This window comes from Dama dama, chromosome 11 (genome assembly GCF_033118175.1).
Source record: "Dama dama isolate Ldn47 chromosome 11, ASM3311817v1, whole genome shotgun sequence".
Taxonomy (NCBI): domain Eukaryota; kingdom Metazoa; phylum Chordata; class Mammalia; order Artiodactyla; family Cervidae; genus Dama; species Dama dama.
Window position 1 is genome coordinate 101,337,973 of NC_083691.1, and position 24,591 is coordinate 101,362,563.

The 24,591-nt window shown below is 48.0% G+C and overlaps 1 protein-coding gene across 7 annotated transcripts in view; it reads left to right on the forward strand.

Moving 5' to 3' along the window:
- Positions 1-24,591, forward strand: part of BCL2L11 (BCL2 like 11) — a 50,123-nt gene that overhangs the window by 12,310 nt on the left and 13,222 nt on the right. For 2 of the 7 annotated variants that reach the window (XM_061156048.1, XM_061156046.1), the window contains exon 3: positions 19,926-20,035. The exons of the other annotated variants lie outside the window; for them this stretch is intronic. In XM_061156048.1, coding sequence (XP_061012031.1) covers positions 19,926-20,035 — 110 coding nt within the window. The remainder of the gene's footprint in view (positions 1-19,925; positions 20,036-24,591) is intronic. 7 annotated transcript variants of the gene reach the window in all.

The window sequence follows — 24,591 nt, forward strand, 5'->3', positions numbered from 1 at the left end:
GCACTGTTAGGTGTGTGCACATTTTGAATTATGTCTTCCTGTTAGATTGATCCTTTTATCATGGCTGTGAAGTCTACTTTATTAGTATAGCCACCCCTGCTTTTTGTAAAAAATATTAGCAGTGTTTGTATCTGCAGTAAGGTTTTTTTTGAATGCAGCGTATCTTTAGATGATGCTGTGTTTTCTGCTGTCTTTGCAGCTGTGTGTTACGACCATTTGCGTTTAAGGTGATTGCTGATCTGTCAGAGCCTGAGTCTGCCGGTTGGCTGTCTCCTGTTTGCTCTGTGCTTGGTGGTTCTTTTTTTCAGTCTTACTGAGGACTGAACTCTCTCTACGATTCCGCCTTGTTTCGTTTTGGTGTTTTTGGTGGTCGTCTTACGTATATTGCTCTGAGTGCTCAGTTGTGTGCCCACTTCAGTCGTGTCTGACTCTGCGACCCCATGGACTGCAGCCCACCAGGCTCCTCTGTCTGTGGGATTCTTAAGGCAGGAATCCTGGAGTCAGTTGCTGTTGCCTCCTCCAGAGGATCTTCCTGACCCAGAAATGGAACCCCAGTCTCCTGCATTGCAGGTGATTCTTTGCCGCTGAGCCGTTGGGGAAGCCGTTATATTTGCTCTGGTGTTACACTGTACATGTGTAACTTGTAACTTACTCTGGTCTGCCACTCTCAGGGATAACACTGTTTTATGACTTCAGCTCAGCATAGGCACCTTCCTTCTTCCTTTTAGGTCCCTTTATCCTGCCCTGTTTTTTATTTTATTTTATTATTTCTTTAAATTTTTTCAATTTTATTCTGAGTGTGTTGGGTTTTTGTTGCAGCATGTGGGACTTTTTGTTGAGGTGCACAGGCTTCTCTAGTTGTGATACGCAAGCTCCAGATCTCTTGGGGTCCATAGTTGTGGTATGAGGGCTAAATTGCCCCACAGCATGTGAGATCTTAGTTCCCTGACTAGGGATTGAATCCATGTCCCTGCATTGGAAAGCAGATTGATAACCACTGGACCACCAGGGAAGTCTCTGCCCTGATTTTTAAATGTTTTAAAATATTTCTTCCATATATGCTGAGTACTATGTCAGATGACACTATTATTATTATTTTTGCTTTGACCATCAAATATAACTTAAGAAACTCCTGAAAAGTTGGCTAGTTTATTATATGTACCTCCATTTTTTCCCCTTCCTAATGTTCTTTCTGAAGTCCCAAGACTGTTATCATTTCCTTCCTATTTAGAGGGCTTCTTTTATCATTCTTCAATGACAGGCCTGCTAGCAACAATCGTTAGTTCTCTTTCGTCTGAGAATCTATTTCCCCTCCACCCCAGAGGATATCTTCACTGGATATAGAATTTGTGGTTGATGGTTGTTGGTTTTTTGTTTTTTTCTTTTTTAGTGCTTGAAAAACATGTCACTTCCTCCTGACCTTCATGGTTGTGGGTGAGAAATCCTTTGTCATTCGAGTTGTTTTCCTATAAGTAATGCGTCATTTCTGTCTGGCTACTTCTGGGGGTTTTCCTTGTGTTTAATTAGCTTCTAGAAATTTGATGTGGCTTGGATTTTTTAGGTTTATCTCTTTTGAGATTCACTCAGCTTCTTAAATCTGTGATTTGATGTTTTGTGCCAAGTTTGGGAAGTTTTTAGCTGTTACGTTTTTGGATACTTTCCCAGTCCATTCCTGCCTCTTTTGGGACTCCTGTAGGAGAATATCAGTGTTTTGTTGGGGTCTCACAGGTCCCTGAGATGCTGTTCATCTTTCATCATGTACCCTCTCTCTTCTGATGAAATTCTGTTGATCAGTGTCGTGTCAGCCAATTCTCTCATCTGTCACTTCCACTCTTATTATTGGTTCTATTCAGTGCTTTTTTACTCTAAATGTATTTTTCAGTTCTAAACTTTTGCCTGCTCCTGCCGGGGGTTGGGGAGTGGACGTCCAGACCCCTCCTGGGGCTTGCACTGACTGTGGGGCTGCACGGAGCCCCCGGGGGCGGATGCTCTGCTTCCCCAGCCCTGCTGACACATGGAGGAGGAGGGTGGAGGGCTGGCTTGCAGGCCTTGTTTCCGCAGGAGGGGGGCCGGGGCTCAGCTCCTCGTGTGCCCCAGTGTGGGGCTGAAGGAGGGCGAGCCCAGCCCTGCCTCCCACGCCTGGTTCCCCCTCATTGATGCCAGGTGTAAACCCCCCTTCATGCTGGGTAGGTGTGGAGACCTGGTGACCCACCGGGTCTTGCTGACTCTTAGGGCTGGGATGGGGGGGCCAGTGGGTTACCATTCCTGTTTGCTGCCACCTCCTTCAGTCTTCCTGCTGCCGGGGGCTGGGCAGGTTCAGCTTCCCGCTAGCCCTCCCCCTGCCAGAGGTAAGGGTGACTCACCCTGACTTGTTCTGTCTCATTGCTCATCAGCGTTAGGTGGAGGTGGGGCTGTGTGCACGCGCGCATGTGTAGTGGCGACTCGCCCAGTCTGTTATGGCTTCCATGCTGCTTAGTCAGGGTGGAGGGTCAGCGAACTCCAGGAGACAGCGGAGGACAGAGTAGCCCAGCGGGCTGCAGTCCCCGGGGTCACAAAGGGTGGGACACGACTCAGCAACTGAACAGCAGCAGGGTCAGCTCTCCGTGAGGTCCCCGCTGGGATCGGAGCATCTTCTGTTTCCACTGGGCAGGACCTGGGAGGGCCACTCCCCCCTGACCCGCCGCAGCACCTGGATGGTTTCAGGGCACAGAACACTCCTGCCGCGTGCAGTGCTCAGCGGCAGCAGGGTGGGTATAACTGAGAGGCTTCCCGCTGGGGGAACCGCATCCCCCAGTCCTTGGGCTAAAGAGGACAGCTTCCCTTGCTGTGTTCTCTCTCCGCCTGTTGGAGATTGCGTTGCAGGTGTCCGCAGTGCTGTGGCTGGGGGTATGGAGGGTGATTGGAGGACCCAGGAGAGTCACCGTCCGGTCATTCCTCAAACCCCATGGTCTCCAGGGAGCCCACTCTCATTTCCCTCTCAGTCCTCTGTGCTTGTTTTATTTATCTCGTTAATTTTATTTCTGTGTGTATTTCTGGCTGTGATGAGTCTTCACAGTTGCACAGGCCTCTTCTCGAGTTGCGGCGAGCGGAGGCTGCTCTTGGTCGCAGCGTGTGGGTTTCTTGTTGCTTTAGCTTCTCTTTGTGCAGAGAACAGGCTCTGGGGTGAGGGGGCTGCAGTAGCTGCGACTGATTCCCGGGCTCTGGAGCACAGGCCCGTTGGCTGTGGCGCATGGGCTTAGTTGCTCCACAGCGTGTGGACTCTCCGCGGACCAGGGATCGAACTGACGTCTCCTGCATTGGCAGGTGGATTCTTTACTACTGAGCCACCAGGGAAGCCCCTGTGCTTGCTTGTTAAAATCCAGGGCTTTTAGTTGTGAAAAAGGAACATCTCGGAGAACAGGGCGACCCCCACCTTTGTGGAACTAGAAATATTTATTATCTTTTCACCAAGGACTCACAATTGATGTTGACCGGCTCTGGTTGCAAAGTATTGGGTTGGCCAAAAAGTTCACTCAGGTTTTTCCATAACATCTTTTTTTTTTAGGTTTTTCCATAACATCTTGATGGAAAAACCCAAGCTGATTTTTTGGCCAATCCAGTACTACTCCGTTTGAGAAGTCATGTCTTTCACCCTTTATTTTTACTCTCTATGGGATAATAGGCTTTTCATGTCCGAAGAGATTGAACAGTAATCCTTGACACATTTTTCAGATACTAACTGCAGTGTTAAGTCTTGTAATCCCTCTGGTGGTGTACCCTCAGTAGGTGCACACCAGGCCCCCCTCATACGCACTGCCTGAAAACTTATGGGTAACTCAAGTTTGGCAGCACATGCTGCAGAGGAACTTCTCATTAAGGAAAATGGTAAGTCCTGTCCTTCTTGGCATGATCGGACTTTACTGTAAAGCAGGAAGAAGGTCAATCATCCATTGATTTGTCCTAATTAATATTTAGGACCTTGGAGGTATTAGATTTCTAGATCTACGTATGCACACAGTTGCCAGTTACATGCTAGACCCTCTGACACAGTGCTTAAAACCAGTGATTCAGAGCACTTGCCCGGTGCCCGAGTGTCCACACACTGCTGGTCTGTGGTCGCCCCCCGTTCTGGGCGGGACGCCCCGTGGACCCCCACTGCCCATCCCAGAGCCCAGCGCTGTTTGCTTTCCCCCTTGTTGGGTCAGCCTCAGCCTCGACACGCTGCTCCCGAGACAGACTCGCCGCCGCTTCCACCCTGCTGCCCTGTGCTCAGGTCGTTCCGCTTGGTCCGTGGCCAGGACCCGGGCCAGGGCACGTGGCCTCAGGCTGCTTTCCTGGTCTGTGGAGTTCTTGTGACGCAAAGCAAGTGTCTGTCCTTAGACACCCGTGCTGTGCTGTGTCGGGCACTGGGCTGCGAGCCCTGCTCAGTGGGCACAGGGCAGGGCCCGGCAGCCCTTCCTTTCACAGGAAATGCAGAGGGCTCATCACGACATACTTTACACCAACCGGAAAACTATTGGCAGTGGTATAGGAAAACCTCTACGTTACTACACATCCCTGGGCTGTGATTGTGAAGCTGTCTGCATAAAGATGTTAAGAAGAATAATCACATGGAAAATGCTCCCGGTGAAATGTTAAGCTTTAAAAAGTTACGGAGCTCTTGGTGACACCCTAGTGTTGTAGTCGGTTTGTGCTGCTCTAACAAAAATACCGTAGATTGGGTGGCTTTGATAATAAACATTTGTCTCGCAGTTCTGGAAGCTGGAAGTCTGAGATCCAGGTGTGGGCATGGTCAGGCTCTGGTGAGGACCCTCTTCCAGGCTCGTAGGTGGCCCCTGTGTCACAAAGGTGGAAAGACAGTAAGCTCACTCCTTGACCCCTTCTTTTAAGGGCAATAACTCCGCTCACGAAGACTCCACCCTCATGACCTGATCACCCTGTAAAGGCCCCACTTCCACGTACATCATACTGGAGATGGACATGGACATGTACCCCATAGCACGTGATTTTGTGTTCAAGTAATTTACAAGCATAACAAAAAGATTAGAAAGAAAATACATCAAAATGTCAATAGTGAAAATTTTTGTATTCAACTCACAGGTAGTCTTAACCTTCTTACCTGTTTTTGTTTTTTTCTTTTTTTGCATTTGGAAAATCATCATGACTGGCATTTATAATATAATTAATGTGTAATGTATATATTTAAAATTTGAGGGGGGATTTCCCTGGCAACCGAGTAGTTAAGACTTTGCCTTCCAATGTGGGGGTGGGGGAAGGGTGGGGTGTGGGTTTGATAAGATCCCACATGCCCCAGGGCAAAAAAAATACAGCATAAAACAGAAGTAATATTATAACAGGTCCATTAAAGACTTTTTAAATGGCTCACATCAAAAAAAAAATCTTAAAAACTTTTTTTAAAATTTTAATCTTCATTTTTGGCATTTTGGCCAGCAGCTTGTCACTATGACATGTGTAATTCAGCATTAACTTGTATGGCTTAATATTAACAGTCACACCCCTTTTGTTGGTAGAGATTTCATCCAGGTGAGATGAAGCTTTTGGTCCATCACCACAAGTACTCCAGGTGGACATTAGCCTCCTAATGTTCTCTTTGGGAGTCTCCCTTTGATTTTAGCAAAGTGAGTGTGTGCATGCTCAGTTGGTTCAGTCGTGTCAGACTCCATGCGACCCCGTGGACTGTAGCCCACCAGGCTCCTCTGTCCATGGGATTCTCCAAGCAAGAATACTCAAGTGGGTTGCCATGCCCTCCAGGGGATCTTCCCAACCCAAACCTACGTCTCCTGCATTGGCAAGCGGATTCTTTACCTCTGGTGCCACCTGAGTCATTGTATAAGAGCTCCAAGTGGCAGGGTTAGCATTGATTGGGCGCCTGTGGGTTGTACTGCCTTCCTGTCTCAGGGCTGCACATGGGTCTGGAGCGGGGTGTGGGTGGTTACCTGGCTGTTTTTAGCCCCATGAGTAACCTGGGCAGATCTGTTTGTCTCTTAGAGCTTCGATTTCCTCATCCATCAGATGGAGACAGAAGTTCTCACATGCCGAGAGTTGAGGGCTTTTGCACAAGCTCCTGGGCAGAGGGCAGCTGGCAGGGATTTGGTCACTGTTTTCCCTGCTCAGTGACTGTCGAGGCTCTGGCAGGTCACTGGGCATGACACAATGAAACATTCCTTTCTCCTTTCCGTGGAAAGGAGCTGTCATTTCAGGAGTTTAGGAAACCCACAGGGAAGTCAGTTCATCTGGAAATGAGCTGTAATTCTAACCCTGCCAGGCCCCAGAACAAACAAGCAAAAAAGGAAAGAAAATCTTTTCTAGGAAGTGGCCTGGGAGGGCAAGGGAGGTCCAAATCACCCCTGACCTGCCCATGAACCTGCACATCACCCTGAGAAGAACCTTGGCAGATCTTTGGACCATGGAGAAACATCTGGAAACCCCCACTGCACCGGCTCTGTTGGAACCAGGTCTGTGTCAGGGACACCTGAGGGGACGGCCTATTGGATTAGGCAGAAACTTGACTGTAGCGCAGGACGTGTATTTGGAGAAAGAAAAGATCTGGACACTTAAGACAGGCTTGAACTGCTTTTTCCTGCAGTTAGAAGTTATTGCAACTTTTTTCAAAACAAGAGGTATTTTGCTCACTGTTTTAATGTTAGCAGTAGTCATTGGCTGAATAGAATTGTGCTATTGGTAGAGAACCTGCCTGCCAATGCAGGAGATGGGAGACACTTGGGTTCCGTCCCAGATTCAGGAAGCCCGTCTGTGAAAGTCATTACTTGCCAAGGGACAGAGAGCAGCAGGGCTAATAGACCGTGTGCCCAGGCATATACACACATGCACACACATGATCTTCAGTGTGTTAGGGGCAGTTCATGGCATTGGAGGAAATGAAATATGCTCACTGGAGAGAGAACCCAGCTGCTGGCCTACTGTTCCCGTCTCAGGAGAGACAAGCCTGCGATAGGTGCCCCCTGGTCTATATGTGGGGCTCACCAGCAGGTGCCCGTGGTAAAGAATGCATCTGCCAATGCAGGAGACTTAAGAGACACGGGTTCAATCCCTGGGTCAGAAATACCTCCTGGAGTAGGAAATGGCAACCCACTGTAGTGTTTTTGCCTGGAGAACCCCATGGACAGAGGAGCCTGCTGGGTTACAGTCCATTGGATCCCACAGAGTCAGACATGATTGAAGTGACTTAGTGCCCACACATGAATAGAATTGAAAATTTTAAAATAGCTTTTTTTTTCCTTTTCCCTATGCAAATTCTACTCTTTGGCCATCGTTAAATTTTGGTTTTTACTTCTGAGTGAATGGATCATGAACCCTTGAGAATTTTTTTTTTTTACACTCTGTGAGCTGGCCGGTTCCTGGGGGGACAGGTTAAAGCCCAGTGTGTAAAAGGCTAGGCTTTCGTGGTTTTAAGTATTTTGTTAGAGTGAGTTGGTATTCCCGGCGTCCTATGGCGGTAAATGCACATGGACTTTGCATTTCCTCTGTTTGCAACCCTGGATCAGATCCCGGTGGTTCACAAGGGTTTAACCAGTGGCAGAGCCGACCAGCTCCTGAGAGGCGCTGCCTGGCCACGTGTGCCCGCAGGCTGATGGGGGAGGGCTGCCTGCGGCCCTGTCTTGTCCTGGAGCCAGAGCCTTGAACCTGGCTCTCTGCATAGGATGCGATGCTTCCTTTAGTTTGGGCTTTGCAGCCCTTCCTTAGGCGTGAAAATGGTTTTGGAGCTAAAATTTCTTAAAAAAAAAAAAAAAAATCAACCATTTCAGTCCAAGAGGGTGTATGGTAAAAATTGAAACTGGTTTGACACGATGGTGCTCAGCTGAGTTGCTCTGGGGACTTTTTTCCCCAAAAATAAGTCCCATTCCTAGACCAGAGCATGCATCCCACTCCAGTTCCTAAAACATTTTGATGTGAGCGATTTATCGGTTTAGTGAATGACCTGAGACTTCACAGCAACTTTCTTGTGTGGTAGGGACCTGTTTTTCTCTTGCAGATGTATGTCTCAGGGGCAGGGGCGGTGTATGAGATGAGCCACACTTGACAACCTTAGTTTAGGAGAATTTTCTGTGGAATAAGTGCTGGGGGAGAGACTAAAAGAAGGTTTCTTGTTTATTGTCTGGTTTTTCATCCTTTGAGAAATTTCTTAATGCAGGGTAGTCTGGAAGTGAATTCTGGATCTATACTGTCTTAGTAAATGTTTGAATTTAGACCTCCAGGCGTGTGTAGTCGCTCATTTCTGACTCCTTGTTGACCCCGTGGACTGTAGCCCACCGAGCTCCTCTGTCCATGGGATTCTCCAGGCAAAAATGCTAGAGTGGGTCGCCATGCCTTCCTCCCGGGGATCTTCCTGATCTAGGAATCGAACCTGCCGCTTCTGCATTGCAGGCAGATTCTTTACTGCTGAGCCACCAGAGAAGCCTACAGTGAGTATAAATTTTGCTAAACTGGTCAAGACAACTTGCCAGCCTAACGAAATGGGGTGGTATGTCGCACAAGCACATGCGGTTGTCAGTTTAAAAAGAAGTGGCTGATACTTCAAGGAGTGGATGAGTGTCTGGGATTCCCTCTCTTCTGTCGTGTGGATTCTGCCCCTGGAAGCCTTTGAAGCTTAGAACCGGGTTTCCTCTGTAAGGAAGCCTGACGGACACGACAGCCACGCTTCGTTTTCTCTCAGATCCTTGTTTCTAACAGTGGGAAGGAAGTGCTGGAGTGGACCCTTCAGCAGGTGACCCAGGCCAGTCTTCATCCTTCCTCTGATGTTGTGCAGTCCCCGGGGCAGGTCTCCCCCCTGGCTGGGGACCAGTGTCCTCCTGAAACGGGAGGGTGTTGCATCTAGTCTGCAGGGGTCAGAGGAGCCCTGTAGGGAGTTAGTTGGTGGAGGCGTGCTACGCTGAACTGGAGTGACCCTGTTTAATCCGTGTTGCACGTCGGGTTTCTAAACTCGTGCTAAGTCACTTCAGTCCTGTCCGACTCTTTGCAGCCCCGTGGACTGTAGCCCGCCAGGCTCCTCTGTCCATCAGGTTCCCCAGGCAAGAATACTGGAGTGGGCTGCCGTTTCCTCCTCTGGGGGGTTTTCCTGACCCAGGGATCAAACCCGCGTCCCTCTGTCTCCTGCGTTGGAAGGCACGTTACTCACCACCAGCACCACCTCGGATGCCCAGGGGTTGCCCGACTGCTGCACCCAGGATCGGAGCCCACAGAGCGGTGGAGCCTGGCCAGCAACCGTGTCTCTGGAGGGCGAAGGGCATCAGGAGGACGAGGAGAGACATGAGAACCTGAGCAGATACAGACCCTCGACAGCACTGGGCAGGACGTCGGTCGTCCCAGAATCCTGTGTCTCTCACACTCGTCTTTGCCCCAGGCAGGGACCAGCTTCCATCCTTGGCCTGCGTGGGGACATGGCACCGCCACTGACAGACGTTTTTGTGGTTTGCAGAGGAGGCCTTAGGATCACCACCTCGGCCTCGGGAATGGCCTTGTCATGTAGAGGTTAGGTGGGGCCTTCAGTGGGGTTGGTACAGGCTGGTCAGTGGGTGAAGAAACTTGGGCTCCAACCATCTTTCTGATGGACTCCTCACCACACCAGTCAGATTCTCTGCTCACTTGAGCCTTTCGGTTTTCTTACTTTTTACTCAGGGTTCAATTCATACAGTGTTTCTTTTTATCATGGGGTTTTCTGTAAAAAGGGCTTCCCTGGTGGCTCAGATGGTAAAGAATCTGCCTGCAATGCAGGAGACCTGGGTTTGATCCCTGGGTTGGAAAGATCCCCTGGAGAAGGGAATGACAGCCCACTCTAGTACTCTGGCCTGGAGAATTCCATGGACAGAGGAGCCTGGCGGGCTACAGTGCATGGGGTCACAGAGTCGGACAGGACTGAGTGACTAACGCTTTTCTACAAAAGGCTTTGGGGCTGTGTTCGCCTGTGTCCCTTGGAGGGATTCCTCCCCGCCCCCACCCCCAGTGTTTAGCACCAGTGTGCCTTTTAGACACAGGAGCTTTGTGAATTTTCTAGGGGAGAGGAATCAGACAGCCCAACTGCGACAGACATGTATTTTGAGGCCAAATACTTAAACCATCAAATGTCCAAACACAATGATTCCGTCCTTGTGATTATGCAAAACAGTGTCTGGAATTGAGGTGTGATGTCTTCTCTCTTGATACGATGTGGGATAACAAGAGGCAGCTGGCTCTTGTGAATTTGTTTTAAGTGGGAAGCTTTCATTATGCTCATCCTCCGAGTGTGCTATCAGTCACCATATATCTGCATTAACAGCTAAGCGCTTCACTTAGCGCATGGCCTTGATGAACTTTAACTGCATAAATAAAATTACAGGGTTTTACAGGTCTTAATTGGAAAGCTGTTTCGGATGCAGCTTTTCAGGATTCTGTTTTGGCCCCTTTGCCTGGGTCTCCACTGTTATTAAGACAAAACACCATGATGCTTAAGACCTTCAAGTGAACTGAGGGGAAGAGATTTTCGTCACCTGTTTCCTGCCACCAGCATTAAATTTCTTAGAGGAAGCCACACGTACTCTCTAGTCAGAAATTTTTTATATTTGTAGTGAAAATTCTCGTTTCCTCCCCCAGATCTGATGATGGGCCAGGAACCCAGGTTACCGAAAGCTAGTAACCTCAAAATTTTTAACACTTTATTTCTAAGGAACGGTCTTAAGTGAATTAACATGTAGAGTTGTATGTTTACTTGTCAAGGGTCTTCAAAAAGCATTTCTCTTTTCGTAGTTTTGCTGGAGTAAGTGGTGAAATAAATTGTGTGGATAGGAAGTTGTCTCTGCTGTCGGTGGAAGGAGCATAGCTTGGACTATATTTATTTTGGGGGTTATTTTTGTTTTTCAAAAGAAGACTGCAGAGTCAAGTCCTCCATGATCTTCTGGAAGGAATCGTCTCATTGTTGTTCAGTTGCCAAGTAGTGTCTGACTCTGTGACCCCAAGGACTGCAGCACACCAGGCTTCCCTGTCCTTCACTGTCTCCCGGAGTTTGCTCAAACTCATGTCCATTGAGTCGACGATGCCATCCCAAGTATCTCATCCTCTGTCGTCCCCTTCTCCTCCTGCCCTCAATCTTTCCCAGCATCAGGGTCTTTGCTGATGAGTCAGCTTTCCACATCAGGTGGCCAAAGTATTGGAGCTTCAGCATCAGTCCTTTCATTGAGTATTCAGGGTTGATTTCCTTTAGGACTGATTGGAAAGAATTCTAAGACTGTAGAAATAAGAGACACAGCTGTCCTGGGGACAAAGCGAGCAACAGTCGTGTCGTGTGTCTTCCTGTGCCCATGTAGACCTAGTGAGACGCGGCCACACGCTGCACAGAGCGGCGTGTTTCGGAGAACAGATCGGGCAGGACCGGAGTGGTTATGTAGCACCTTGCTGCGAAAGGCACGGGGCGGGTCTGACTCAGGACCGCACTCGGGCCACACGGCAGCAGCTTCATGATTAGACGGAGGGCTGATGACTGAGAGGGATTATCTTTGTAGCCCTGGGGGACAGAGTCTAGATCTGGGTTGGGGTGAGCAGGGAACATCGCGGTCCCCAGAAGGGAGAACTAGGCCACGCAGTGCCCATCAGCAGGACTGCAGTGCCTCAGGAAAAGCTCTGCACCTGTCCCAGGCCAAGCTACTGGGCATCGCGCCCAGGAAGCTTCCGCCACATCCCCACCTGCTGGCTTCTCCTGGGACTCGAGTGAGCTGGGTATGTCCTTGGATGTAGGCATAAAAACTCAAAATCTGGGTTTGCTCCTGGAAAAGCATGAATTGTGGGGGACAGCTCGGGTGACATGGGGAGCTAGGTCATTAGAGGTTGAATAGTTAGTTAAGAAGGCATAGCGTTCATCCTAATGCTTTTAAATTCGTAGTTTATTATAAGAAACAGGTGACTGTCGCAGGCAAAAGATACAAACACTGGTTTCCAGCCTCATAGCCTTGGCTTTCTGGCAGTTTCCACACAGTCAGACTAGAAATTGATCGAAGCAGCTTATTTTGATTTTCTTACTCACGGTCACAGAAAAGCAGTGGGCAAACACGTGTGGAAGGACTGAGTATGAAAACGCTGGCTGTAGCTCATGAGTTTTCTTCTTGTTTTTTGGCCCCAGCAGCTGTTTATAAAGCACCATCCTGAATTCATGCAGCTGCTTAGAGGTTCACCTACATGTGTGCCAGGGAAAAACAGGTGTGAAAACTTCACGAGTAATGATGCTGTGTACCATGGCTTTATTTCACTTCCCTTTCGTTTTCATCCAGTGGCTCAGTGGAATTGATAAAGAGGATTATCAACAAATGAAATGATGCAGTTGGGAAGTAGTAGGCCAGAGGGTGTGTAGGTGATCGGGCTCTGGCTCATTTGCTCTGTGAGAACCTCAGAGTGGAAGGAGGCTTCTGACAGCGTTACTGCAGCTAAGCTGTCAGGGCAGCACCCTTCTACCCTGTGGCTGGGGACTCAGAAGCATCTGAGACAACTCAGTCCCTCAGATGGGTTTCCAGTGGAAATGGTGGCCAGAGGGCCAGTGACTTCCTCATCCTCCTCGTCCACTGTGGATAAATCTTCGTTAATAAAGGTATTTCCAAAGACAGCCCCCTAAGTCAGGAGACTGTTCGATTGAATAAACATCTCAGAAATTTTACTTCTCCAGATGAATAGTCTTAAGGGACTGCATGCAGAATCAGTGCTTCCTCTCAGCATTTTTGGAGCGTCTGTTTTAGAATTGGTTTAGCCCTGGTTTCAGAGCCTTACAAAGTGGTTCTTTATGGCTTTTGGTTCAGCCCCTAAATGCCAGGAGGAGGGACTTTCTTTCCACTCTTTCTTACTGCTCCACAGTCCCTCGTAAATAGGAGGCAAAATGAGCTCTTATTTGCCTAAGTACATGCTGTGGTATGTTTAAAAACAATCATTTCTTCAAAGTCATACATTCAGCATCTCTTCAAGGAAGAGAAATCCTTTCTCAGCTCTGAGTTGGAAATTGATTCAGAGCTCAGTTCACGTTGATTAGTTCAAAATCTGATCTCGATTCTACCCCAGTGCTTACATTTCACTAAACATCTGAGAACTGTGCAGTATTGTTTGGTTTCCACTTCTGCACTTGCAGCTACTATAGTGACATGCTGGGAACTCAAACAGTCACTGGCCCAGAGGTGTGAGAGCATCCTGTCCCCAAGGATGACCAAGGCCGTGTGCGCGCACGCGTACCCGGTGCTCCCCTAGCCCCGCCCCCAGGTGCTCGCAGCCCGGGGGTTGGGTTGGAAGGATGGCGGTGAACGTCAGACTGGGACCGCAGCGCCTTTGAACACCTGCCGTTCAGAACAGTGGGGTAGAAGCGGTTGGGCATTCAGGAAAAATCAGGTTTGGCTTGACTGATGTCAAGCTCATTACACAGTGGCAGTCTCGTTTTCTTTTTTTTTTTTTAATGTTCCCACTCTTGCTGGCAGTGCTACAGAAAGCCCTTTCCGAAAGCCTCAGCCTGATTTCACTATCAGCCACTTAACCACGATATTAATTTTTTTTTCAATTGCTGAACTTTTAAGATTTGGAATTACCCTCTTGGCTGGAAACTAGTTCTGTAGCTGAACCACAACAGTCTGTTAATCAAACATTGCACATCTTTCAGTAACTCGAGAGTTCTTTGGTGTTGAAAAAGGCCCTCCTTTCTACCTACCTCTGCACTGGTAGAGAAAAATAGATTAATCATACACCTTGTGGGGTTTTTTTTTTTCTTTTTCTATAGGAAATCAGGTTACTGGTAAGTGCTAGATTTCATAAAATTATTTGCAAGAGGTTTGATGAGAGTTTAATAAGCATGTCTCACTTTTGATGGAATTGCCTGCATCTGACATAGTTGCATTCTAAGCTTTTCTGGGGGTGGGGGTGCTGAACTGGGTCTTCATTGCTGTGTGAGGGCTTTTTCTGGTTGTGGTGCACATAGGCTTATTGCAGTGGCTTCTTCTGTAGAGCATGGACTCTAGGGTGTGCAGGCTCAGTGTGGCTCACGGGCATCAGTAGGTGCCCTGTAGCATGTGGAATCCTTGTTCCTGGACCGGGGGTTGAATCCATGTCCCCTGCACTGGCCGGCGGATTCTTAACCACTGGACCACCAGGGAGGTCCTGCATTACCAAGTTTTGATTAGTGGCTTTGGTTAGAAATCTGGGCTCCCAGCAAGTTCCCAAGCTCAGGAAGATGTTGCAGGATCAAAGCTGGCCTTGTGTGGACTTCTGGCTACAGCTTTTGAACAGTAGTAGCTTTGCATTTCAGAGAAGGCAGTGGCACCCCACTCCAGTACTCTTGCCTGGAAGGTCCCATGGATGGAGGAGCCTGGTGGGCTGCGGTCCATGGGGTCGCTAGGAGTCGGACACGGCTGAGTGACTTCACTTTCACTTTTCACTTTCATGTGTTGGAGAAGGAAATGGCAACCCACTCCAGTGTTCTTGCCTGGAGAATCCCAGGGACCGGGGAGCCTGGTGCGCTGCCGTCTGTGGGGTCGCACAGAGTCGGACACGACTTAGCAGCAGCAGCAGCAGCTTTACATTGGACTTCCCTGGTGGCTCTGTGGGTAAAGAATCCACCTGCCAATGAAGGTACTGTGCCTTGGTTCGGGAAGATCCTCTGGAGGAGGAAATGGCAACGCACTCCAGTATTCTTGCCTGGAGAGTCCCATGGACAGAGGAGCCTGGCAGGCTACAGTCCATGGGGTCGCAAAGAGTCAGACACAGCTGAGCGGCGGAACAACAGTTTTCCATTAAGAGCAGTTCCTTGTGCCTTTTTGTCTTCCCTCCCCTCTACTGTTTGATTTCCCACCTTTATATGTGAAATGCTTTCTTAAATGCTGAAACTGCATTTTCTGTGGGTGAAAATACACCTCATCACTATCATTTCCCGTTTGAAGAAATTTTTATGTGTATGTAAAACTGCCTTACTTAAAAATGTGATCTTTTTATGTAGTAATAAGAGCTTTTGTTTCCAATAGAGACCCATTTCATTGCTAGTGAAAACGAATGTCTCTTGGTCTTGTCCGGCTGTTTGCGACCCCATGGACTGTATAGTCTGTGGAATTCTCCAGGCCAGAATACTGGAGTGGGTAGCCTTTCCCTTCTCCAGGGGATCTTCCCAACCCAGGGACAGAACCCAGGTCTCCTGCATTGCAGGCAGATTCTTTACCAGCTGAGCCACAAGGGAAGCCCAGGTAACATTTATGGCTGTTTAGCACATTGCAGACAACATAATGATGTTTCTCTTTCTTACAGAGATACTAATGTAAGTTATCTTTTTGACAAGTGGAGTATGTGCAGATGGGAGCAGGCAGATAAAAGTATCTAGAAGGGATTGTAGGAGTGAGGGGGTGGGTGTTGCCTTTTTTTTTTAAGTATCCCTTGCCCTTTAGCTCCAGGTTCCCCTTCAGAAGATGGAGCCATGGATCCCTTCCTCATTGCAGTGGTCAATGCTCTGGTCACTGTGGAGAAGAATTTCACAAACTGATGATAAAAGAAATAAAAAACCTTCGTTCTGGCTCCAACCAGTGCTGCCCTGGGACCGATAAGCTAATTCTCAGGTCACCCAGACCCCACTCTTTGTCTTGCTAGGTTCTCATGTGACATGAGACCACATATGGCAGACACATGACATTAAACTAGTGATGAAGTTAAGGAAAGGTTCCCCCCATCGTCCCCCAAAAAGGAGATGTTTTGTCACTTAAGAAATAATCTTTGAAACTTAGGTGGAAAAAGGCCATCATATTACAGATTAACACTACCTTTTTAAAATACAGGAATAGGATGCTTCTGAAAATAATTAAAATAGAATTTTTGCCTTATACTCTTACTTGAAAACCAATATTCTGTGTACCCATTGGCTAGTCTTTATTGCAGGATGCATGTTGGTCATTAAACATTTTAGGTTTATAAATTCAAGCAATGAGAACAGTATTTACTTCTCAAAAAAACTGCCCCAAATAGTGGTAGAGTAGCCCAGACAATCAGTCTCCTTTGTAAAAGTTAGTTTATATTGTCTGTCAATATAGAAACTTAAAAAAAAAATACACCTAAGAAGAGTAGCTGGACTTCCCTGCCCGCTCAGGGGTAAAGAATCCGCCCATCAATGCAGGAGACGTGGGTTTGATCCCTGGGTTGGGAAGGTCCCGTAAGAGAAGGAAATGGCAACCCACTTCAGTATTCTTGCTCCTCCCATGGAAAGAGGAGCCGATAGGCTACAGTCCATGGGGTCACAAAGAGTTGGACATAACTGAGCAGCTAAAGAACAACAAGAACAGTGGCTAGCTCTCTTACTGATCTGTTATTACAGTTAATAGGTGATCTACTGAGCCGGGGCTAACCTGGTCATTACCTAAGGTTAATGAGAACTTCCAACTCCCGAGTGTTCTCCACAGACACAGGCCTGGGCCCCAGGGCTGATCCCTGGCTTCTCCCCTCCTGCTCAGTGTTTCTCAAGGTCTGGTCTGTGGACAGTCTGTTCCAGGACCTCATGTAAGAATGTGGCTTCAGGGGCCACCCACAGACACAACCCACCTGAACCTCCTGGCCAGACCTGGTGGATATGTTTCGGTGTGTTTATTGATGCTAACAGTTCATTACAGAATTCTTCTTTCCGTAGAAGCAGCATCTGCTTATCTCCTTACCCCAAGACGTTTATCTCTAAGATGAGTAAGTCGCATCTGGTCCCCAAAGTTCTAGGTGCTGGGTTGATGCAGTCACTGGGTGCTCGTTTTGAGATACTGGACAGGCTCCTGTGGTGCTTCCAGCCGCCAGACCTCACATGAGTCAGACGGAACCTTCTTAACCACACACGTCAGTGAGGGTTTTAAGTATTGGTAGAATTCAATAGATTTCATCTGCTGCATGGGGGAGATTTACCGAGACCTTCCTCTGTTTTGTGTTGTCGTTCAGTCACTCAGCCGTTTCTGACTTTGTGACCCCACGCCAGGCTCCTCTGTCCTTTACTATCTTCCGGAGTCTGCTCAAACTCATGTCCATTGAGTCAGTGATGCCATCCAACCATCTCATCCTCTGTCATCCGCTTCTCCTCCTGCCTTCAGTCTTCCCCAGCATGAGGGATTTTCCCAATGAGTCAGCTCTTCGCATCAGGTGGCCAAAGTGTGGGAGCTTCAGCAACAGTCCTTCCAATGAATATTCAGGGTTGATTTCCTTTGGGATTGACTGGTTTGATCTCCTTGCTGTCCAGGGGACTCTCAAGAGTCTTCTCCAGCATCATAATTCAAAAGCATCAATTATTCGGCGCTCAGCCTTCTTTCTGGTCCAACTCTTACATCCATATGTAGCTACTGGAAAAACCAGAGCTTTGATTATACAGACCTTTGTTGGCAAAGTGATCTCTCTGCTTTTTAATATGCTGTATAGGTTTGTCATAGCGTTTTTTTCCAAGGAGCAAACATCTATTTTGTGTTATAAGAATATAGAGTAGGAATATCATTGTCCAGAAGAAGTTTAGCATTTAGTTGAAATTTAGCCTATAATCCACAGGAATGTAAGCTCATGGGAACAGGGCTGGGTCCTCTCTGGTTGCTGTACCCAGACAATCTCCTGAGTAGTGTCTAGCTCATGGGCATTCACATCTGTTGGGTAAATTAGTGAGTGTCTTAATTTGCTAAACTTTGGATAACTTGCTGGCAGTTTTTTTTTTTACCAGTCTCTCATCTTTGGAAAACACGCAGTCTAGATTTCACAGACTCTCTGGATAGTTGGCACTGTCTTCATTTGTGACTCTAGGATTGGAGGCAGATTTACTGTCTCAGAGAGAGCCAAGTACAGTAAGAAGTGAGTGGGGCTCGGAATCCGGGAGAGCTGGGTGACGGTCGGCTCTGAGCAGCCACGTGGCGTCCTGGGTGCTGGTTCGCTCAGGCGTATTGGTGCCTCCCTGAGATAATTCCACAGGTACAGATTCGCAGTGGACATTCAGAGAAAAGAGGCTTTCCTTTCCCTCCAGCGTCAGTTAACTTGGTAACAAAGTTCAGGGGGAAAGCTCGTGATCACTGATAATATAAAAAGACAGTAATGGTTTGGTCCCTCTGATAGACAAAATCCTTAAAGAGCTGCACACCCAGGAGATGGGAGCGAACTGTGACCTGCCATCTGGCATCACGTCTAAACTGAAACTGTTTTCTGCCAGTTTAGCCATTTAAAATTTAATTTTAATAGGCTTACACAGAGTAACGATAGAACTGTTTGTGTGATAAAGGTATAGCCAAGGTAGTCTTCTGTGCGGTGGGAGAGGCATTCAGGGGACGTGCCTGGCTCATCCCAAAAGCTTCCCTGGGATCAGTGTTTGCATTCTTCATGAGGGGTCCTCGGGGAGTCTCCGCTCTGGCTCCTTCGCAGCGTGGATGATTCTGGAGAGGATCCACAAGTGTTCTTTCTCAGTGCCCTCACGTGTGTGCACATGCGCGCGTGTACACAGGGCGCCCTGCTGCCTTTAGCCTTTCTGGGGTCATCTATTTCCCTCAGGTGAGGGCTGGGGGACAGAAGTTGGGGCAAGAGATTAAGGAGACATGGTAAAAACTCAAAAAAGTTTACTTTTAAGTGATCTTAACAGAGCCAAGAACCCACACCACTTTTATTTGTAACGATAAATAGAACTCCAGATATGGCATACAAGAAAAAAAATTTTTTTAACGAAAACACAAAACAGGAAGCTGTGTTCATGTTATGGCAGAATCTGATTATCATAGGTGTTTAAATATTTCCCTGTGGTTAAAGTGGAGCATGTGTGTTTTAATTGCCAGTGCAGCATGCTCTTTTTAACAGGAAGTTAGCATAAGCCGCATGCGAAGAGCAGTTGAAATCCAAGAATCTCCTCTCTCCGTGTTACCTGCGTCACCCAGATATACTCCTCTGAGTGTGGCGAATGCTTTTCCTCGCAATCCTTGGAGGATATCATCTCCCTGATGCTCGTGGGATCTCTGAACAAGTCACATTTTTTGGTGCTCCATATTTTGGCTTTGCAATGGGCTCATTAGCCAGCCCTGAATGTACTGGGTGTGTTCGGGAATGACAGCTTAATGAAAGGGCGGACCTCCCTCCTCTTTCTCCTTTCAGACAGGCTTCTGCTCTTACCCCCAGAGCATTTCCTCTCTTCGTGTGGTGTTTGCACACTTGAGGCCATCTTTGTTAACTGCATTAATATCAAGACAAAACATGCAATTACGCTTTCATTTGGCCCCACAGTGGTGCTGGTGTGGACTGGCTGTGTTTCGCCTCCTTTCATGGAAACCAACTCATTCATTTCTCAGGTTTTTTCTGACTTCACTTTGAGTAGGACAGCCATTTCATCTCATATTCCTCTGTGTCGTTTTGACATTTTCCTAGGAATTTCACCTTACCTTATGATCAAAATATAGTTATTGTCTGGACAGCCTAACTTACGTTCTTGTATGTTTCAAGGGTAAGTGCTTCTTAGGTAGTAAAGAATCCATCTGCCAGTGCAGAGACACACAGGTCCAGTCTCTGGGTCAGGAAGATTCCCCTGGGGAAGCACATGGCAGCCCACTCCAGTGTTCTTGCCTGAGAAATCCCATAGACAGAGGAGCCTGGTGCGCTACAGTCCACGGGTCCCAAGGAGTCAGACACGGCTTAGTGACTAAACAGCAGCTGCAGCGTGCGTTGCTTGTACCGTTTCTGCCTGTCTTTGCCTTCCCGAAATAGAGGTGTGTAATTCATCAGCTGCGGTATATTTAAATGTGGCACTTCTGAATCTCCGGTATCCCTTATTCATAAACCAGAGTTTACATAGCAGAGCCTGCCTGCCGCTGTAATCTTGAATGGGTGATTGTAGCTCTTGACGTCTGGGAACATCCCATGTGTAAGATGGGCTGACTTCTGGAAACTGACCTTCGGGACTTACTGAATGATCCATGGAAAACAATGTGATTTTTGTTCTGTCTGTTTTCATGCAGCTTCCATGAGGCAGTCTCAGGCTGTACCTGCAGATACACGCCCAGAGATATGGATTGCCCAAGAACTACGGCGTATCGGAGACGAGTTTAATGCATATTACCCAAGAAGGGTAAATGATGTTTTCTTTATCTCCTTTTTTGATTCTGTGCTTATTCTGGAAATGAGCAGTATTACCTAGGTGTGACCTACTTTTCTTTCTCCTTTCCCATTTTCCGTTTCTTTTATGGCTGAACTTAAGTGGTAGCAGCTAGACAAAATACAGTGTGAGCCAAGGGGGTTGTAGGAGCACAAACCTTAAATCCTCCATGCTTGAAGAAAAGGGAATATATATATATTTGAAATACTTCCACAAAATTATTAACGTAGTCTTCAAGCCAGAGGGGGTGTTATCGTTCCTCCCTTGAAGCAGTTTGGGTCAGAGGTAAAGAAATTTTTAAATTTCCATCTTTACGCAGCCAACGGGAGTGATGCCAGCTCTGAAGTAAGACTCTTGGACCTTCCTGATGGTTCCGTGGTTGAGTCTCTGTGCTTGCAGTGCATGGGGTGCGGGGTCGATCCTGGTCGGGGAACTGAGATGCCACATGCTGTGGGGTGCAGTCAAGAAGATTAGGGGGGAAAAAAAGGTCAAGGTAAAAGTCTCCCCTGCGATTTGCCAGGCAGTGAGTCAGGCAGGAGCGCCTTTCTGTCCTTCCAGTCCCCACCGCTCTTCTCAGTGTCCGCTTACTGAAATGTGTTAAGAGGCCAATACGTTAGCCTATAATTCGGGGTATAAAATTTTTTATACCTCAAATTGATAGCACTGGAATTTTTTGAGGTGTGCTGTTAGTTTAAAAGAAAAAAAAAAAAAATCAGCCTTAGATCTTGGGCTGCAGACACTGTGTATTTTATTTGTTTTGCTCAGTGGCAATGCATGTTAGCATTTTGGACACCTTATTCCCATGGAAGAGGGGTTAAACTGTGTAGGCTTTAACTCAGGGAGGTAGGCTCCTAGGAGCATGTGTGACTGCTTCTTGCAGGGGTACACCAGCACACACATGAGAGGATGTAATTTCGGCCTGCTTACCTTTCTTCTGGGCTTCTGGCAGCTCAGTGGTAATGAACCCGCCTGCCCATGCAGGAGACCTGGGTTTGATCCCTGGTTCCAGAAGATCCCCTGGAGTAGGAAGTGGCAACCCACTCTGGTATTCTTGCCTGAAAATTCCGACGGACAGAGTAGCCTGGTGGGCTACAGTTCATGGGGTCACAGAGAGTAGGACACGATTTAGTGACTTAACAGTGACAGCACAGCCTTTTTTCCGTCTCCCATGTATGAAGATATTTGTGTTGATTTATCCAAAAGGAAGCACTTAATTATTTTCTACAAAATAAGATTTAATATCATTCTTTCTGTGTTACTTCTCATCTGACTCCTTTTTTTCCAGACATTATGCTTTCATATAAACCCCTTTTAAAGATTCTTTTTTTGTTTCTTCTGGAGGGAATTTATACTTTGGACACCCCAATGTTTTGTCCTTTTTTAAATGTTAGTCTTTTTTTGTAGCTAGCTGTTGCTAAATAAATTGATGATCCCTGTAAAATTGCTTTCAATCTTTCTTATTTTCCTGTTATATGTGATGCTTTCTAAGCTTTTGTAAACATACATGGAGATGTTTTCCAATTACAAGTCTTTTATTTCTCCGGTATAGAATCTCCATCAAGGAGTTCAGGACTTTCAGAATACTCTTACTGGCTCCTCCTCACACCTTCTCTTGGGTGTGTATGTGTGTGTTTGATGGGAAACGTATGAGCCTGTCATTAGATGGAACATGTCACGTTGATGAACGGGCTTCAGAATTCCTTATGATGCTGTGTCTAGCTGGCAGAATGTGCCGCAACCTGATGGGAACCTGTTCACAGAGCATAAAGCCCCTCTCAGCCTCGATCTGCAGTGGCACTCCTCTTTGCAAGGTGGACTGTTGTGTAATTGGCCACAGAAGTTAGTGTTCGCAAGTCCTCTGCCCTGGTTTCTCAGGTGGGATTTTGGGGTTACTGCATGTGTGTGTGTGGACTTGGCTTTCCCGCTGGACTTGGAGAGTGATCAGAAGCAGGGCCCCGGGATATCTGGGATGTTGGTCCTTGTGCTGCGGGGGGAAGGACATGTGTCCCCCCAGGGGGTAGGCGGCTGCATCCACCATGACTCGGGCGCGCGTCACGGATCCAGCAGGAGGCGGTGCCTTCACATGGCCGTGGCAGCCGAGCAGGGCGAGTAAGGCCGTGACTGGCCGGCACGCTGGCCTGCCTCCCCCATCTCCCAGGGCAGTGGAAGCCCTGGGCCTCCAGGTCTAGCTTGGGTGGGGCTCCCCGGGAGAGGTGAGGCTGTTGGGCCCTGGTGCCGTCAGAGTCCCGGACGCTCAGGACACAGAGAGCAGTCGTCAGCTCCATCCTCTTGGGAGCTGACTGAGAGCCTTTGACCAGAGAGCCGGATGGGTTTAAGGAGATTTTGCCGAAGTTTCTCTTTAAACGTATATGGAGTCGGTTGCCGTTCCCTTCTCCAGGGGATCTTCCCAACCCAGGGATTGAACGCAGGTCTCCTGCGCTGCAGGTGGATTCTTTACCGTCTGAGCCACCAGGGAAGCCCTTGGGAAACATCAGTGACTCTACAAAGGTTTCCCTGATGGGCCTGGTTGGTGCATCTCTGTGGTGGCCCTGAGTGGCCAGTGGTGAGAAGGGCTAACGTGGTGGGGTTGGAGGGGTTGGAGCACAGCCATCCCCATATGTAGGCGGTCGAGGTGGTGGCCAGTCCTGATCCTGTGCAGAGGAGACGCAGGCTGTCTGCTTGTGTCATTACCTGCCTCTCCACTGAAGAAGGGAAAACAGCCTCAAACACTTCGTGCCTTCCCGCTCCATCTCCTCCACCCAGTGTTACTGCATGCTTTAATGTAGAAGGTGTTCATGTTTTGTTTTTTTCCAAATGAGATGTAACCTATTTATTCTCAGTGTTTTGGGTAAAATAAGAAGTTAGTTTCATTGTGATATGCTGCAGTATTTTGTAATTGTAAACCTTGGCATCTCTTTTTAAAAAAAAGAACCAATGCAAAAATACAGAGTCGCTAATCCTTTAAAAGACTCTAGATTTCTGTGAAGGCTAGAATATTGGGGTAAGAGAAGGGGACAGACTGTAACTTAAAACGTGATTTTTCTAAAATGAAACATATTCTCCAGATCTTATAAATAGCCTGTTCAGACTGAAACTCGGAGTGGTGACCCAGTGACCCCAGGGCTGCTGATGCCTGTCTTGAAACTTGTCAGATTCCGAGCGGTCCGTGGTCTGCAGTCACACTGATGGGCCATTGTTGAACACGGTGGGGGTGAGGGGCGGCTGGGGGGTGGACATCTGAGCGGGAAATGGGAGGCGTTTTGCTTTCAAGTTGGGTGCTGTCTGTCCCTGGGAGGTGTCACTTCTTGGCGGGCAGAGTCCGTTGCTGCTTCCCTGCTTTGTGGTGGGAAGGGACACAAAGGGACACAAGGACACAAATATTTGGTGTCCTTGGCTACTTAATATGGCTCCAGTACCTTTTGTGAGGTGTTGGTCTTTTGTTGCCACGAGCCCTGCAAAGCCTGACGGGCTGTTCTCCCGATTTTGCAGTTAGAGCGATAGCGGAAACTATCGTGTACTTGTCACGTGGTCAGTGCCCTTGAGGGCGGTGGGGAGGCCTGTGCTCGAAGCTGTGGCGTCTGAATCCTTGACTCGGGAGGTAAGAGAGGCCCAGGTGAGCTCAGAGCCCAGGTGCACGTCCCCTTCTCTCTGGGGCTCGGCGTCATCTCCCCAAACCACCCTGCCAGGGCCTGCCTACCTGAGGGGAGTTTTATTGCTCCATGCATGCTGTGTTTTTGTAACTTTTGGTTTTGAAATAATTGCAGCGTTTTACACCAAAGTTGCAAAATGGTACAGAGACCCCTCTTGTATCTGCCACCCAAGTCCCTGCTGTTAACTCTGCCACATGTGTTTTAACGTCCTCCTCCCTTATACCTGGGGCTTCCCTGGTGGCTCAGATGGTAAAGAATCTGCCTGCAATGCAGGAGACGCAGGTTCAGTCTCTGGGTGGGGAAGATTCCCTGGAGGAGGGCGTGGCAACCCACTCCAGTATTTTTGCCTGAAGAATCCCATGGACAGAGGAGCCTGGTGGGCTGCAGTCTGAGGGATCACACAGAGTCGGACACGACTGAGCGGCTTTCAGTTTCACTTTGCTCACACCTGCCTGTGTGCAGACTATTTTCTGAACTACTGGAGAAGTTGCAGGCACGATACTCCTTTATTCTTAAATTCATCGGCGTGTCCTTCCCGTGAATAAGCGTATTCTCTTACGTAACCGTAACCACAGTGTAGCGGGCATGGTTGGGAAATGAGCGGCATGACAGAGCTGTCACCTGTGGGCTGCGTGCAGGCCTTGCCAGTGGTCCCAGCAGTGTGGTGTTGTGTCCTCCTGCATGCGTTGTATCAGGAGGCACGGGTGTCCATCCGTCTCATTCCAGAGCCCCTGGTCAGAGGTGGTATCCTCCACTCCAAATCAGTACTTCCCATTCATGATGGAAGGAAAGTGTGGGTATTTCATGGGTGTATTTCCCCTGTGTTTACTTCATTTATCAAAATAAGTTCATGGGTCCCTGATTAGTTCAGCAGGTTAT